Below are 12983 nucleotides of genomic sequence, written 5' to 3' on the forward strand. Positions count from 1 at the left end.
ATGGAACTAACGCGCATCTCTGCGCTCTCGAACGCAAGGCAAGACGTGTGTCTGCTTGGAATTTCCAAGGGGCCGGTTGGTTTGGGAAAGATGAACATGGAGACCTAGAAGGGTTTGGGGTCAACTGTACCTGGAGTGACTTCAAACTGTGCTTGACCTACATATGCGAACGATGCCTGGTCACTGAGCCTCCTGCCCCCCAGGCAAAGCTTTGAAGGTTCCCTCTTCAGAAACCAGCCGTTAATGCATAGCACAGTTCGCCACTCGTTTCCCAGCAAAAGGGAAAATAAAAACAAAAACAACCCCCCACAGTATTGTAGATGCCTTCCAATCCCATGCCCTCTGTCGACTAGCTTACTTCTACAGTACAGCATAAACATTGCTTACATGTTTGTATGTAACACCTATCAGCACACGGCATCTACACTTCCAGTGTATTTACAAATTCAACCGGATATCTACATATAAAAAGCTTCCCTTAAAATCAAACTTGATGCAAGTTCTGAGAAACCAGTTTATTGGCAAATGAAACTGAGCATTCTTTCAATCATAGGTTGTTATAGAGTTTCATATTTGGAGGTAAACCATTCGATAGAGCTCATTCACGACTATGATCAACCTTATAGATTTAATTTTGCAATGGCGGATGTCGTCATTTTGATGGTTGGCCTTGTGAGCGCTTGGTCGACTTCTCAGAACTTTGCATACGCACTGCGGACTGCTACAGAAGGCACCTGGAGCTACCACACGGGGAGGTAAAGACTCGGAGACGCATTGATTACTGTTCGCATGCTGTTGCATACTTTATTTTCAGAATAACTTAAACATTTTGTTCTCTGCCCAGTTGACATCCTTCTGACAGATTCTGACTTGTTTTAATGGAAACCATGAGGCTCTAACATCGTGCGCTCTGTTGATGATAAAGCCTTTTTTTTATGCTATGGGGACAAATGCGCCTTAAAAGAAATGGTCTTCTTTCTTGTTTTCATAGTTCTTTTATTTATCTCTCCAGCATTTCATTTTTTATTATCCCTGTTTTATTAAAGTTACTTCTAGACCATGAGAGTAATCTGGGACTTGGAGGTGGCCATCCTGGCTACGCCAGAATGCAGGATGCTATGGAATGTTTACGGTCTGAAGGCTCTGCATATTTCCTGCCCGGTGTCTTCTGGAATCATTTTTTTTTGCCGTGGAATTTTAGTAGTGTGTTTCAGACTCTTTCAGTGTGGCCCAAGTCTCAAAAATGCACTGCAATGCACACCGTGTCTGCTTCGGAGCCCTGGGACGTAGAGATGCCGTAGAAGTGGAACGCTGTACTGCTGTATCACCTGATGGATTAGGACGGCTACAACATCACAGGAGCAAGGAGCAGGGCACAGCGTCTAAGTAAGCGTCAGCAAATGGAGCTGTCGTCATGAACTCTTTTAGCAAGCACATACTGTACATACTGTTCCTAGCAGTCTCCCCGAAAGACTAACAACAGCTAGACATCAAGTCACCAATTCCACAGCAATGTCCACAAAGACACTGACGCTCTAGCAAATCTACAGTAACACTCTTGACGCTGAAAACGGAATTCATAAGTAGGGGTTCAGCAGAGGACAGGAAAACAAAGCATCAAACCATGTCTCAACAACATACACAGGCATGTCCTTTAAATGAATAGCGTTTTTCATGCATCATATTGAACTGCATCCTTAAGAGGCAATGACCCGGTCTGTTGACGATGATGCGTTGTCAGTTCCGAGGAAATGAAACATGCCCCTTTGGGACAAAAACGTGTGCACTCTGTACTCCAGTTCACATTCGCGTATCCTTCGACTGAGTTATGTCCTTGCTCTGGTCTCATAGTAATAACATACAGTAGAAAATATATTTTCTCTCTCTATGTGTATAGTATGAGAGGCCTGACACCCAAGTGTTTAAGAGAAACCTTCTAGAGAAATGGGATATTGGCAAAGGGCTTAGCAGTTAAACAAAGGAGTTCATGGCGTTGACAGGAGAGGGCGCCTCTGAGCTTTCGTTGCCTTCGGCTGGTTCGGCCTCTCTCTTCCCACTGTACTGCCCGATGAAAGAGCCGTCCTCGTTGAACTGGCCGTTCACCCCCTCCCCGTAGTCAACGAGGCTGCCGTCACTCTCCTCCTTGGTGCCATCGGAAGATGTCCCACTTCCATTCTTTTTGTTTTGGGGGCTTTTGTGGTCTTCTGCATCACTGGAAAAAGAGAGAAAACACTTTTATCAAGACTGGCAGTTAAGTAAAGGTTGTTTGTGGTTGGATTTTTTTGATTATGCGTGCAAATTATGATGAAGCATGTGCAGTCTTGAGCGCCTCCCGCTACATCGAATGGTGAGGTTGCCTCCGATTACTCGGGTCTGACTGGAATGGGAACCAGGTGCGCATGTCTGATCGTGAAGTCTTCAGCAGAGGGGGTGGCTTCCTGGTGTGCGTGTCAGTTTCGGCGACAGCCTCTGACTGGGGAATGAAAGCTAGTCAGAAATAATCACAGCTCTGCCAAAGGAAGACCTGGCGGGAAAAACATTTATGGGAAATAGAGAAGTTGGTATGTTAGACTGTTGAAGATCTCAGATTCCCTGCAGATGAATGGACAATGATTGTGGTTAAAACATGAAGTATGGACTATTCCCCCCTGAACTGAAGGTGAAGCAAAACCCTGCGTGGTGCATGGTTTCATTATTGAATGCGGGCCGGCTCACCGACTGCAACCTTACCTTCCTAGAGACCTACAGATTCCATTAAAAGGATGCGGAAGAAACAAAGGAAAATTGCCTACGAAGAAAAGCAAAATCCTTAGACTGATAATATACAATATTCCTTTTTCAGAAAGAATTTTAGTTATTGGGTACAGACTTGGTAATTTGGAAAAAGACACAATTTGACTCAAGAGGCCAGATTTGGACTATGTCAACATAGTCTGTTGACACACCAATATATTCTAACGAGCGAGCATGATTAAAAACATACAAGATATTTTTGGGCACTCATTTCTACCTTTTTATTTCCCTTTCTTATATGTGTTATATGGCCTATTCATGTTAGCCAAGTCTCTAAGGAGTATAACTTAATAATACTTTTAAGGATGCTACGTATTTATTTTTCTTGCTTATTTGTTGACTCCCCGAAGCACAATCTTCGGAAGTAGAAGAGGAATCAGCGTCTTTTAGATCCCCCACCTGGGCAGCTACGTTAGCAGAGACGTACATTCAGCTATTCTTTAATAGGTAACATTCAATGGAAAACAAAATGTAGAAGGGAAACAGAGACAATGGCAGAATCTAATAATTTGTTTCATTGCATATTATTAAAAATGCAGGCAAAATAAGAACCATATACAATTCTAGTATAAACAATAAAATAAAAGACAGTGTTAAAAAGAGGCCGCCTTAGTGATAGAATCTCACCCAGGAATTAGTGTTCAGATCGCATTACTTCTTTCACTTCAGAGAGGGATGTTTCTTGCTGAGGTACAGATATTTCAAGGTACACAAATATTTTGTCCTCTTCACCTGTAATTCCTACTAGGATTTTCAATTTTTGTCTGAGGAGAAAATCTCAAAACTGGAATATAATGCCAATAGACAGACGTATGCTGACAAAAAAATTAACTGTGTCAACAATAAACAACTTCTTGCCACAAACTGAACCTATGATCATCTATGATAGTCTATGATATTATCATTTATGATTTAATGCTTTGTGTTAACTTGGCTGGGCGAGGATTCTCAGTGATTTGGCAGTTAAGAACTAGTGATCCTCAATGATAAGATCTTCTCAAGGATGTAACCTGCTTCCAATATAAGTAGATATTGTGGAAATGCTTGTTTGCTTTTGCTGGATCTGGATCCTGCATCTGGTTGGTCAGTCTTCTTTGGACTTGACTAGGGTTCTGTCTGATTGCCTGCCAGTCCTAAGAGTCATCAGTAGCCTGCCCTTTTACCTGCCAACCTTGGATTCATTTGCCTCTGCAGCCATAGCCTGACATGCTGACTTCGGATTCATGCACTTTTGTAGCCAGAAGCCTGTTGCCTGACCTGCCATCCTGGATTCATCAACCTTGGAGCTATGTGAATCAGGAGGAGTCTCGAGCCTGACATTTGTCCCATGGGCTTGGACCTTGTCTGCCTCTACAACTGTATGAGCCCTTTCCTTGATATAAAACTACTTCACCGGATTTGTCTTTCTAGAGGACCCACCCTAGGAAACCATCCTGACTAGTGAACGCCTGGGGAGGAGTCACTGCATCTTGTGGTTACCTGTGCTTGGAATACTTCAGGCGACATTGCAGCCAGTCTCCATTTTATTACACGGAGCATTTGTATAAGGTTTAATCCTTATCTCCTAGGTTTTCCCTGAATGATTCCCTTGGAAAATTGTGCATGACTCAATGAGAGAGCTAGATTCCACTGAAGAGTTCAACAGCGAGTAGAACTTTGTCATTGGATTCTAGTCATTGCTCTTATTCTGTTTCCTAGAACTAATGTCTCTGCTACAGGAATTCCACTTCTTTGATCAAGCCAATTGTCTATCCATCCATTTACTCATCCAATACATGTTTATTGAGTGCCTATTCTAAGACCAGTTTTGTTCCGGGCCCAAGACAGATCAAACCTCCGGCCTCACTGAGCTTACATTCTAGTGGAGGAAAATACAGACAATGCTCAGCATAATAAAAATATTAGGTATGTAGTCTGTTAGAAGGTGGTTAGCTTACTGCCACTGAGTGAATTCTGGCTCAGTACCCTATAGGACAGGCTAGAGCTGCCCCTGTGGGTTTCTAAGACTGCAACTCTCCAGGAGTAGAAAGTCTCATCTTTTTCCTGTTGAGCTGCTGGTGGTTTCAGACTGCTGACTTTGTGGTTACCAGCCCAATGTGGGAACACCATACGGCCAGAAGGCGATTTCTCTCTCTATTGCCATCAAGTCCGTGCCGACTCACAGTGACCCTCTCGGACAGGGTCGAACTGCTCTTGTGAATTTCTGAGGCTGTAACTCTTTTTTTTAAACTCATTTTATTGGGAACTCGTACAATTCTTATCACAACTTGTACATACAATCCATTGTGTCAAGCACACTTGTACTTTTGTTGCCATCATTTTCAAAACGTTTTCTTTCTACTTGAGCCCCTGATATCAGCTCATTTCCCCCTCCCTTCCCACACCCCCCTCACTCATGAACCCTTGATAATTTACAAATTATTATTTTGTCATATCTTACACTGTTCGTTGTCTCCCTTTACCCACTTTTCTGTGGTCCTTCCCCCAGGGAGGAGGTTATATGTAGACCCTTGTAATTGGTTCCCTCTTTCTAACCCACCTTCCCTCCACCCTCCAGGTATCGGCATTCTCACCACTGGTCCTGAAGGGATCATCTGCCCTGGATTCCCTGTGTTTCCAGTTCCTATCTGTACCAATGTACATCCTCTGGTCTAGCCAGATTTGTAAGGTACAATTAGGATCATGATAGTCGGGGGAGGAAGCATTTAAGAAATAGAGGAAAATTGTATGCTTCACCGTTTCTACCCTGCATCCTGATTGGCTTATCTCCTCCCCACGACTCTTCCGTAAGGGGGTGCCCAGTTGTTTACCGATGGGCTTTGGGTCTCCACTCTACATTCACCCTCATTTACAATGATATGATTTTTTGTTCTTTGATGACTGATACCTGATCCCTTCGACACCTCGTGAGCACACAGGTTGGTGTGCTTCTTCCATGTGGGCTTTGTTGCTTCTGAGCTAGATGGCCACTGGTTTACCTGTAAGCCTTTACGACCCCAGACACTATATCTTTTCATAGCTGGGCACCATCAGCTTTCTTCACCACATTTGCTTATGCACACATTTGTCTTCAGTGATCTTGTTGGGAAGGTGCACATCATGAATGCCAGTTTAATAGAACAAAGTGTTCTTGCATTGAGTAAGTAGTTGAGTGGAGGTCCAATGTCCATCTGCTGAGGCTGTAACTCTTTACCAGAGTAGAAACCCCCATTTTTCTCCAATAGAGAACCTGTTGGTTTTGAACCACAAACCTTGCAGTTAACAGTGCAATGCATAACCACTAGGCTACCAAGGCTCATTAGTATTATGGAAAACACTGAAGGGAGAAAAGAAGATTGCAGGCTTCAGGGAAAGAATAGAGGCTTGGGATTTAAAAAGGAAGCTCAGGGAAGGCCTCATTAAGGAATCACTTCTGATCCGAGACTTAAGAGTTGAGCTATCCAGGTGGATAGCTGGAGGAAGAGTGACCTGGACAAGAAAAACACTAATGCAAATGCCCTGAGGTAGAAGTAAGCTTAGCTTTTTCTAGGACCAAGAAAGAACGTGGTGTGGCTGGAGCTGAAGGAGTAAGAAAGAGACTGTATTTGGAGTTGGGAGAGTTAACAGGGCTTGATTAAGGCCTTGTGGACACGGCAAGGATTCTGACTGTGATGGGAGATGGGCAAAATTGGTCTCCCCATTCACTTACATATCATTTATTGCTGCTTTTGAATTACAACAGCAGAGTCGAGTCGTTTCAGCACTTGACGCTCATAATGTCTAGAATATTCACAGGAAGAATGTGTTAACCCCTCATCTGGGGGTTCACCAGAGATATTACTAGAACAATCCAGGCATGACTTGGTTACAGGGGAAGAGCAGAGACAGTCAGATTATGGATGTGCTTTTGAGTGGACAGCTACCAAAATTTTCTGGTGGATTACATGAAGAACGATAAAGAAGAAGACAAGAGAAGGATGAAGCCAAGTCGTTTGGCTTGACAATGGTAAAAGAGGAAGTGATCTTATTCTCAGATGTTTGGGAGAACTCTTGTAGTTCTGTGTTGGACATGTTCAATGTGACATGCCAGAGAAAACACTCCCTTAATCACTTTATGATGCTAGCATTGATAGATCCACTCAACAAGGGTACGCTGAGAAAGGGAAATTACAGGTGAATTTCATCGACAACTACAGACCCAACAATCTTAAACAAATCATCAGTAAATAGAATTTCATTATCCGCCAAGAAGATGATTGCCAGCTTGGGTTTATTCCAGCACTGCACGCTTCACATTAGACACAAGTCCATGTACTATACTAAATTCACATAATAGAGAAATACGAAAATAAGGACAAAGAAAATATACTAAATTCACAAAGAAAATGGTTTGCGATCATCCCAATAGCTTTACAGAATGATGGGGCCAAGTTCAACACTCACTTAAAATCAACAAAATTTAATGCACTAGGTTCTGAAAATAGAAAAAAGTTGCTGCTGCTCTATCATCGTGGGCCTTGGAGTTGACTCCCACTTGGAGTGACCCTATAGGATACAATAGCACTCTCCACTGGGCTCTCCCAGGCCGGAATCCTTACAAAGTGCACAGCCACAGTGGCTGTGGTAGTTACATAAGCTGCTGGCAATTTGAGAGGATTCTGAGTGAAGGGGTGGAGTCTGGCCTATCAATCAAGATATAACCAATAAGGCCTCTGTGTGAGCGTAGCCTTCTCCTGAGAATTCTGGGAAATCCTGGTATTTCTTCCTTGGAGGCAGGAGACACTTCTTTCTCTCTGCTCACATCCTGGGAGATAAAGCAGCTGACAAGACACGTGGATCTACCCTGATGCAACCCTGGGTGCTGGGGAAGCCACGTGGAGACCCCTACCAATGTTGAGATGCTTACAACGCCACTGGATCCAAAGACTTTCTACCCACTGGCCTGTGATCGTCCTGCATTCGGCGTCATTGCTTGTGTTTCATGAGTCTGAAGTGGACTTTATAGATTCGTATCGGACATAAGGGCTAATATCACACTTATGAGGTTGGACTGGATTAGGTTGGGATGCTTTCTTAATGTACGATTACCCTTTAGATAAAACTTTCTTATACACATATGTGTGTTTCTATGGAGTTGCTTCTCTTGTCTCCTGGGACTAACGCAGTGGCCGGTGAGTTGGAACTTCTGACCTTTCTGTTAGCAACCTTGCAGGCAGTGATGCATGATTCCATCACCATGCTCCATGGGAGAAGTGGCTTAGTCTGGCTAGTATGTAGATAAACCTGAGAGGGGCTCACAGACACAACATACCCCTGCCAAACTTGCCCACTGCTAGTCTCACAGGGCCTATCCTTTTTTGCTTCTCTATTCCACTCTCCCAGTATCAGGTCTTTGGGCTGAAAATGGTTAAGGGACTTGATGGTAAAGTGAATTGGAAGTTCCAGGCACCTTGGAAGAAAGGCCTGGCTACCTACTTTGGAAAAACTCGCTGTTGAAAACCTTATGGAGCACAGTTCCACCTTGACACACACACAGAGCCTCCATGAGGAGGCGTCAGCTCAACAGCAACTGAGAGCCCAAGTAGAAGGAACTATATTCACCGATTCCAGCGTATTCTGCAGGATGAGCAGGGGAGCAAAACAACTCTGAATTAAATGCTATCAAAAAGCAAGGACAATTCAGTCATTGTTACTCAGAAGCAAGAAGGAGCAACAGCATGTAATTGACAAAAACGCTCCAGTCACTCCGGAGTGTAAAATTGTTTAAATTCTCTCACAGTGTGGTATTCAGCGGATCTTGACCTTGTTATATTTAAAACATAATTATGAGAAAATGTAGCTGAGTCGATCATCTCTTTTTCAATGACACCATTTCAAAACTCAAAAAACAAACTTACTGCTGAGTTGATTCCGACTCGTGGTGTTCCTATAGGACAAGGCAGAACTGCCCATGTGGGTTTCCAAGGCTGTAACTCTTTCAGGGAGGAGAAAGCCTTCTCTTTTTGCTGTGGAGTGGCTGATGGTTCTGAACTCCTGACCGTATGGTTAGCAATTCAACCCATAAGCACTATGCCAATAGGGCTCCAAGTAAACCATAAGGGGCTGGGGTGGGGAAGGGCAAACTAAGGCACAGAAGAATAAAGATCTTACAGTGTACACTGATGGTCCTTTAACGCATTCAAAACCTATTTAGCAGCAAAATCAGGTTTTACATTCCTTAGGTATTGTTTGAATACCAAGATAATAGAGCTATGAAAAATTGGTCTTGATTTTAATCCTTTGCCAACAGATGAATTAACAGAAGATTTAAAAATTTTAATCTTGTGGATTATTTTTGTGCATCACCATTCCTGTTAAATTCTAATGAAGCATAATACATCTACACACTAGGAATAGAAAGCAACTGCATTATTGTGACTAAAGAATCTGCAAGAAACCTAGAGTAAGGCTCATCTTCCACGGGGAGGAGGTGGGGTGCGCGGGGGGTGGGGGATGCTGAAAGCTTTCTCTTTGACCTCAGAAATAATAGTAAGGGTGATGGCTACCATCATTCCCAAACATTGTTCTAAAAGACTATCTGTCATGAGCAAAAGAAAGACTGCACAATATGATAAAGGAAGAAAAGTGTCATGATTAATAATGGATATGATTGTGTCAATAGAAAATCCAAAAGACTCTACAGGCAAGTCTCAGACCTAATAAGAGTTTGCTAATGTTGCTTGAGAAATATTGGCATACAATGGACTGAAAAAAATGGGGTAGAACATATGGTGTGGGCCAAATTGTATTTCTATCTGAAGAAGAAGGAAACAGGACCTACAGCTTGCCCCATGGGTCAAAGACCTAACTGTCAATCTCAGAACTATACAGATCATCCTTGAGAACACAGTGACAAATGCACAGGCCTTGTCCGAGGGCAGGGACACACCATCGAATATCGCAGAGGGGACACACACAATGGGTGCCGGGACCAATTCAAATAAGAGACTATGTGCATCGAGAGGCTCCATCAAAATGGGCGTCCATGGGCTGGGAAAATTGTTTCTGATGCTCCAATGGACGAGGGACTAAACGAAACTCTACAGAAAACTGCAACCCTTCAAAAAGAGAGAGATGAATAACCCAATTTAAAAGTGGGCAAAGGACATGACAAGACCGTTCATCAAAGATGACATACAAATGGCCAACAAACATAGGAGGAAATGCTCATTGTCACTAGCCGTCCAGGACAGGCAGATCAGAGCGATGACGGGATACGAGAGACCACTTTATACCAACAATGGCAATGCATTCAAAAAAGCAGAAAATAACGAATTCTGGAGAGGCTGTGGAGAGACTGAAACCCTCGTCTGCTGTGGTGGGAATGTAATTATCTGCAACCACCGGAAAGCAATATGGCGCTACTTCAAACAAACGGGACTGGAAATTCCATATGCTCTTAGCCATCCCTCCACTGTGCACGCATCTGTCCTAGAGAAGTATGAGTCATAACATCAACAGACACATGCACGCTCATGCTCATCAAAGTACTGTGCACAATAAATAGCAAGAAGATGGAGACCTTGTAAATGCCCATCAGAAGACGTATTGAGAAACTCTGGTAAGTAGAATACAGACAATACAATACTCTGCATTGCGAAGAATCAGAGAAGAAACCGGAAGCACTTCACGGCATGGGCGGACTTGGAGAACATTCTGCTGAGTAAAGTGAGCCTATCCGGACAAATATTAGATGAGACCATTGTTATAAGAAAATTACTAAGATATAGACTTTTCATACCAAAGGGAATGTTTGGAGTTTGCCAAGACGGAGGTGGGCAAGGGTGGGAGGATAAAGCAATGGACTAGACTGTTGATGGGTGTTAACTCAAGTGCAATAGAAGACAGCAGTCCACAAAAGGAAGAAGAGCAATCCAGGATGGGGGCGGGGGTGTTGACGAGGAGTTTAAACTGTTGAATCTAAAGTTAATGATCTGAAATGTAACCCCCACCCAAATGATAATAAAAATTGTATCGGTTAGTCATATATCTGTATATCCACAGAAAATTTAAAAAAGTGATTGTAGTTTTAACAGAAACAAATCTAACAAAAAGATGTCTAAGAACACTGGGAACAAAAATAATGAGCAAGTTTATGCCTTATTAAGAACGTCACAAATGGCACTGAATACTTGAGTAGAAACTGCTGTGCACATCTTCACCAAGAACACTAAATACCATTTTTAAAAAGCATTATGTAAGAGCTCTGTGAAATAAATGAATCTCAGAGAGTTATTAAAGAAGATTTACATAAATGGAAGAATACGATAATCTATGATTAAAGTATGGTAAATATGTTCATCTTCCCCATAGTACTCTTTAGATTCAATTTCTTTCCAGTAAGAACCCAAGGTTCTTCTGTGGACCTTGACAAGTTTATTCTAAATTTTATATGTACATGAAGAGGGCCACAGGAATCAAAGGAACTCTTGACAAGAACAAAGTTAGAGGACTTGATCTACAGGTACGAGGACAGATTCGATTCAGCGTTGGCAGCTTACTGCAAGGCCCACAGTTCAAGCCCACCAGTTGCTTTTCAGAAGAAAGAAGCCTGGTCCTATAAAGATGTTCAGTCTTGGCAACCCCGGGACTCAGAACCACTATGAATCAGAATCGCGACGAATTAGAATTGACACAAAGGCCGAGGGGTTTGGTTTTGGTTTGTGGTATCACGATGGAGTCTCTGGGTCATGGAAATGGTTAATGTGCTCATCTGCTAACTGATGGGTTGGAAAGTTGAATATGCACAGAGATGCCATGAAAGAAAGGCCCGGACCTAATCCACTCAAAATAGAACAGAACACAGTTCTCTGACACACATGCATTGGAATGTATCTGATAGCAAATGGGGGGTGGTACTAATACAGTGTGGTTTTGCTGCAGAGATGGACAAATTGACCCCTAGGGTGCACCACGGGGCTCTAAAACAGACTTGTGTGTAAGAGCAAAGGTAGGAGCTCTCTTTTCTTTTTGACTTGATTCCCACATCATACTTTTATGCTATGATAACAGGAATCTTTAAAAGTGAATTTTTGTTTGAGCAAAAACGGAAATAGAATTTATTTTCATATAAATGGTTTGTTGAGCAACAATACCGAAGTCTCTTATTAATTGTGATCTTTGTCTGTAGATCCACGTGGGTTTATCTATACACAGCCTATCACTCATGGATAATGACCAGTGAAGAAGCAAGTCCCTCGGAAGCACCTTTTCCAGCTTGATTAATGGACGGGGGCAGGGCGTGGTGACGTCATGGGCCACCAGCCGCACTGCTAACTGCAAGGTCTGAAACCACAGGAATACGCTGGGCCTTTCGACTTCTGTAGCAATTGGCCGTCAGGGAAACCCACAGAGAGAGAGCTCTACGCCCTCCTGGAGGCAGGCTACGGGTCAGGTTTGGCCCAAGGCCGTGAGTTGAGTCGAGTGGACGAGAGGGTCCACGTCTGAAAGAGGAGAAGTAAGGCAATGGGGTGCTCTGGTCACGAAAGGGGGCTCCCCAGGAAAAGCTGTTAAAAGGCAAAAGCCCATTTGTAAGGCTAGTTTTTGGAAGATGTCATGTGATACACGACTATACTTTACTGAAGAGAACGGCTCAATGGGAACAAATGACAGAAGGTACCACACAGCGCCAAACACACATGGTTTCTGCTCAGCAAATATTCAGTGTCCATGCTCTGACACCCCTCTTCTCTCCATTCTAGGCCCACATCTCAGAGGAAAAAAAATCTTTTTTCCCTTCAGAGGCATCTGGGTAACATTTATCCACACTTCGAACTTTCTAGATGTGAGGAGTGCTGTGGAGGCCTGTGGATGCGCTGCACTAGCCCTTGCCCTTCTCAACTCAAAGATGCTTTTATGATTAACTAGAAAACAAATGGCTTTTGGCACTGTGATAAGGGCAGTGGCCTTGTCACGTTCAAGTGCGAAAGGGTAGTTTCCCAAGTGTGAGGTTTCTGACTGTTACAGAAGATGATTTGAAAGGCATACTAAAGGTTTATTTAGCTACATTGTATGCAAAGTTTTCCAACAACAACAGCAGCAGCAGCAGCAATAAACACACCGATGTTTTTATGACGTGATGAATGTTAAGTTAAAAAATTCAAAGTCATAATATAGTTTGTATAATTACAAAATATATGAATGCTTATATTCATGAAAAAAAGATGATTGTG

At 42.9% G+C, this 12983-nt stretch overlaps 1 protein-coding gene across 1 annotated transcript in view; it reads right to left on the bottom strand.

Annotated features, from left to right (window-relative positions):
* Positions 1 to 563: 563 nt before the first annotated feature.
* The window catches only part of NRCAM (neuronal cell adhesion molecule), a 104772-nt gene continuing 92352 nt past the window's right edge, over positions 564 to 12983 (bottom strand). Inside the window, exon 26 of the mRNA XM_075558558.1 lies at positions 564 to 2212. Within this exon, the coding sequence (XP_075414673.1) occupies positions 1972 to 2212 (241 nt within the window). The 3' untranslated portion in view covers positions 564 to 1971. The remainder of the gene's footprint in view (positions 2213 to 12983) is intronic.

The sequence above is a fragment of the Tenrec ecaudatus genome, chromosome 9 (assembly GCF_050624435.1).
Source record: "Tenrec ecaudatus isolate mTenEca1 chromosome 9, mTenEca1.hap1, whole genome shotgun sequence".
Taxonomy (NCBI): Eukaryota; Metazoa; Chordata; class Mammalia; order Afrosoricida; family Tenrecidae; genus Tenrec; species Tenrec ecaudatus.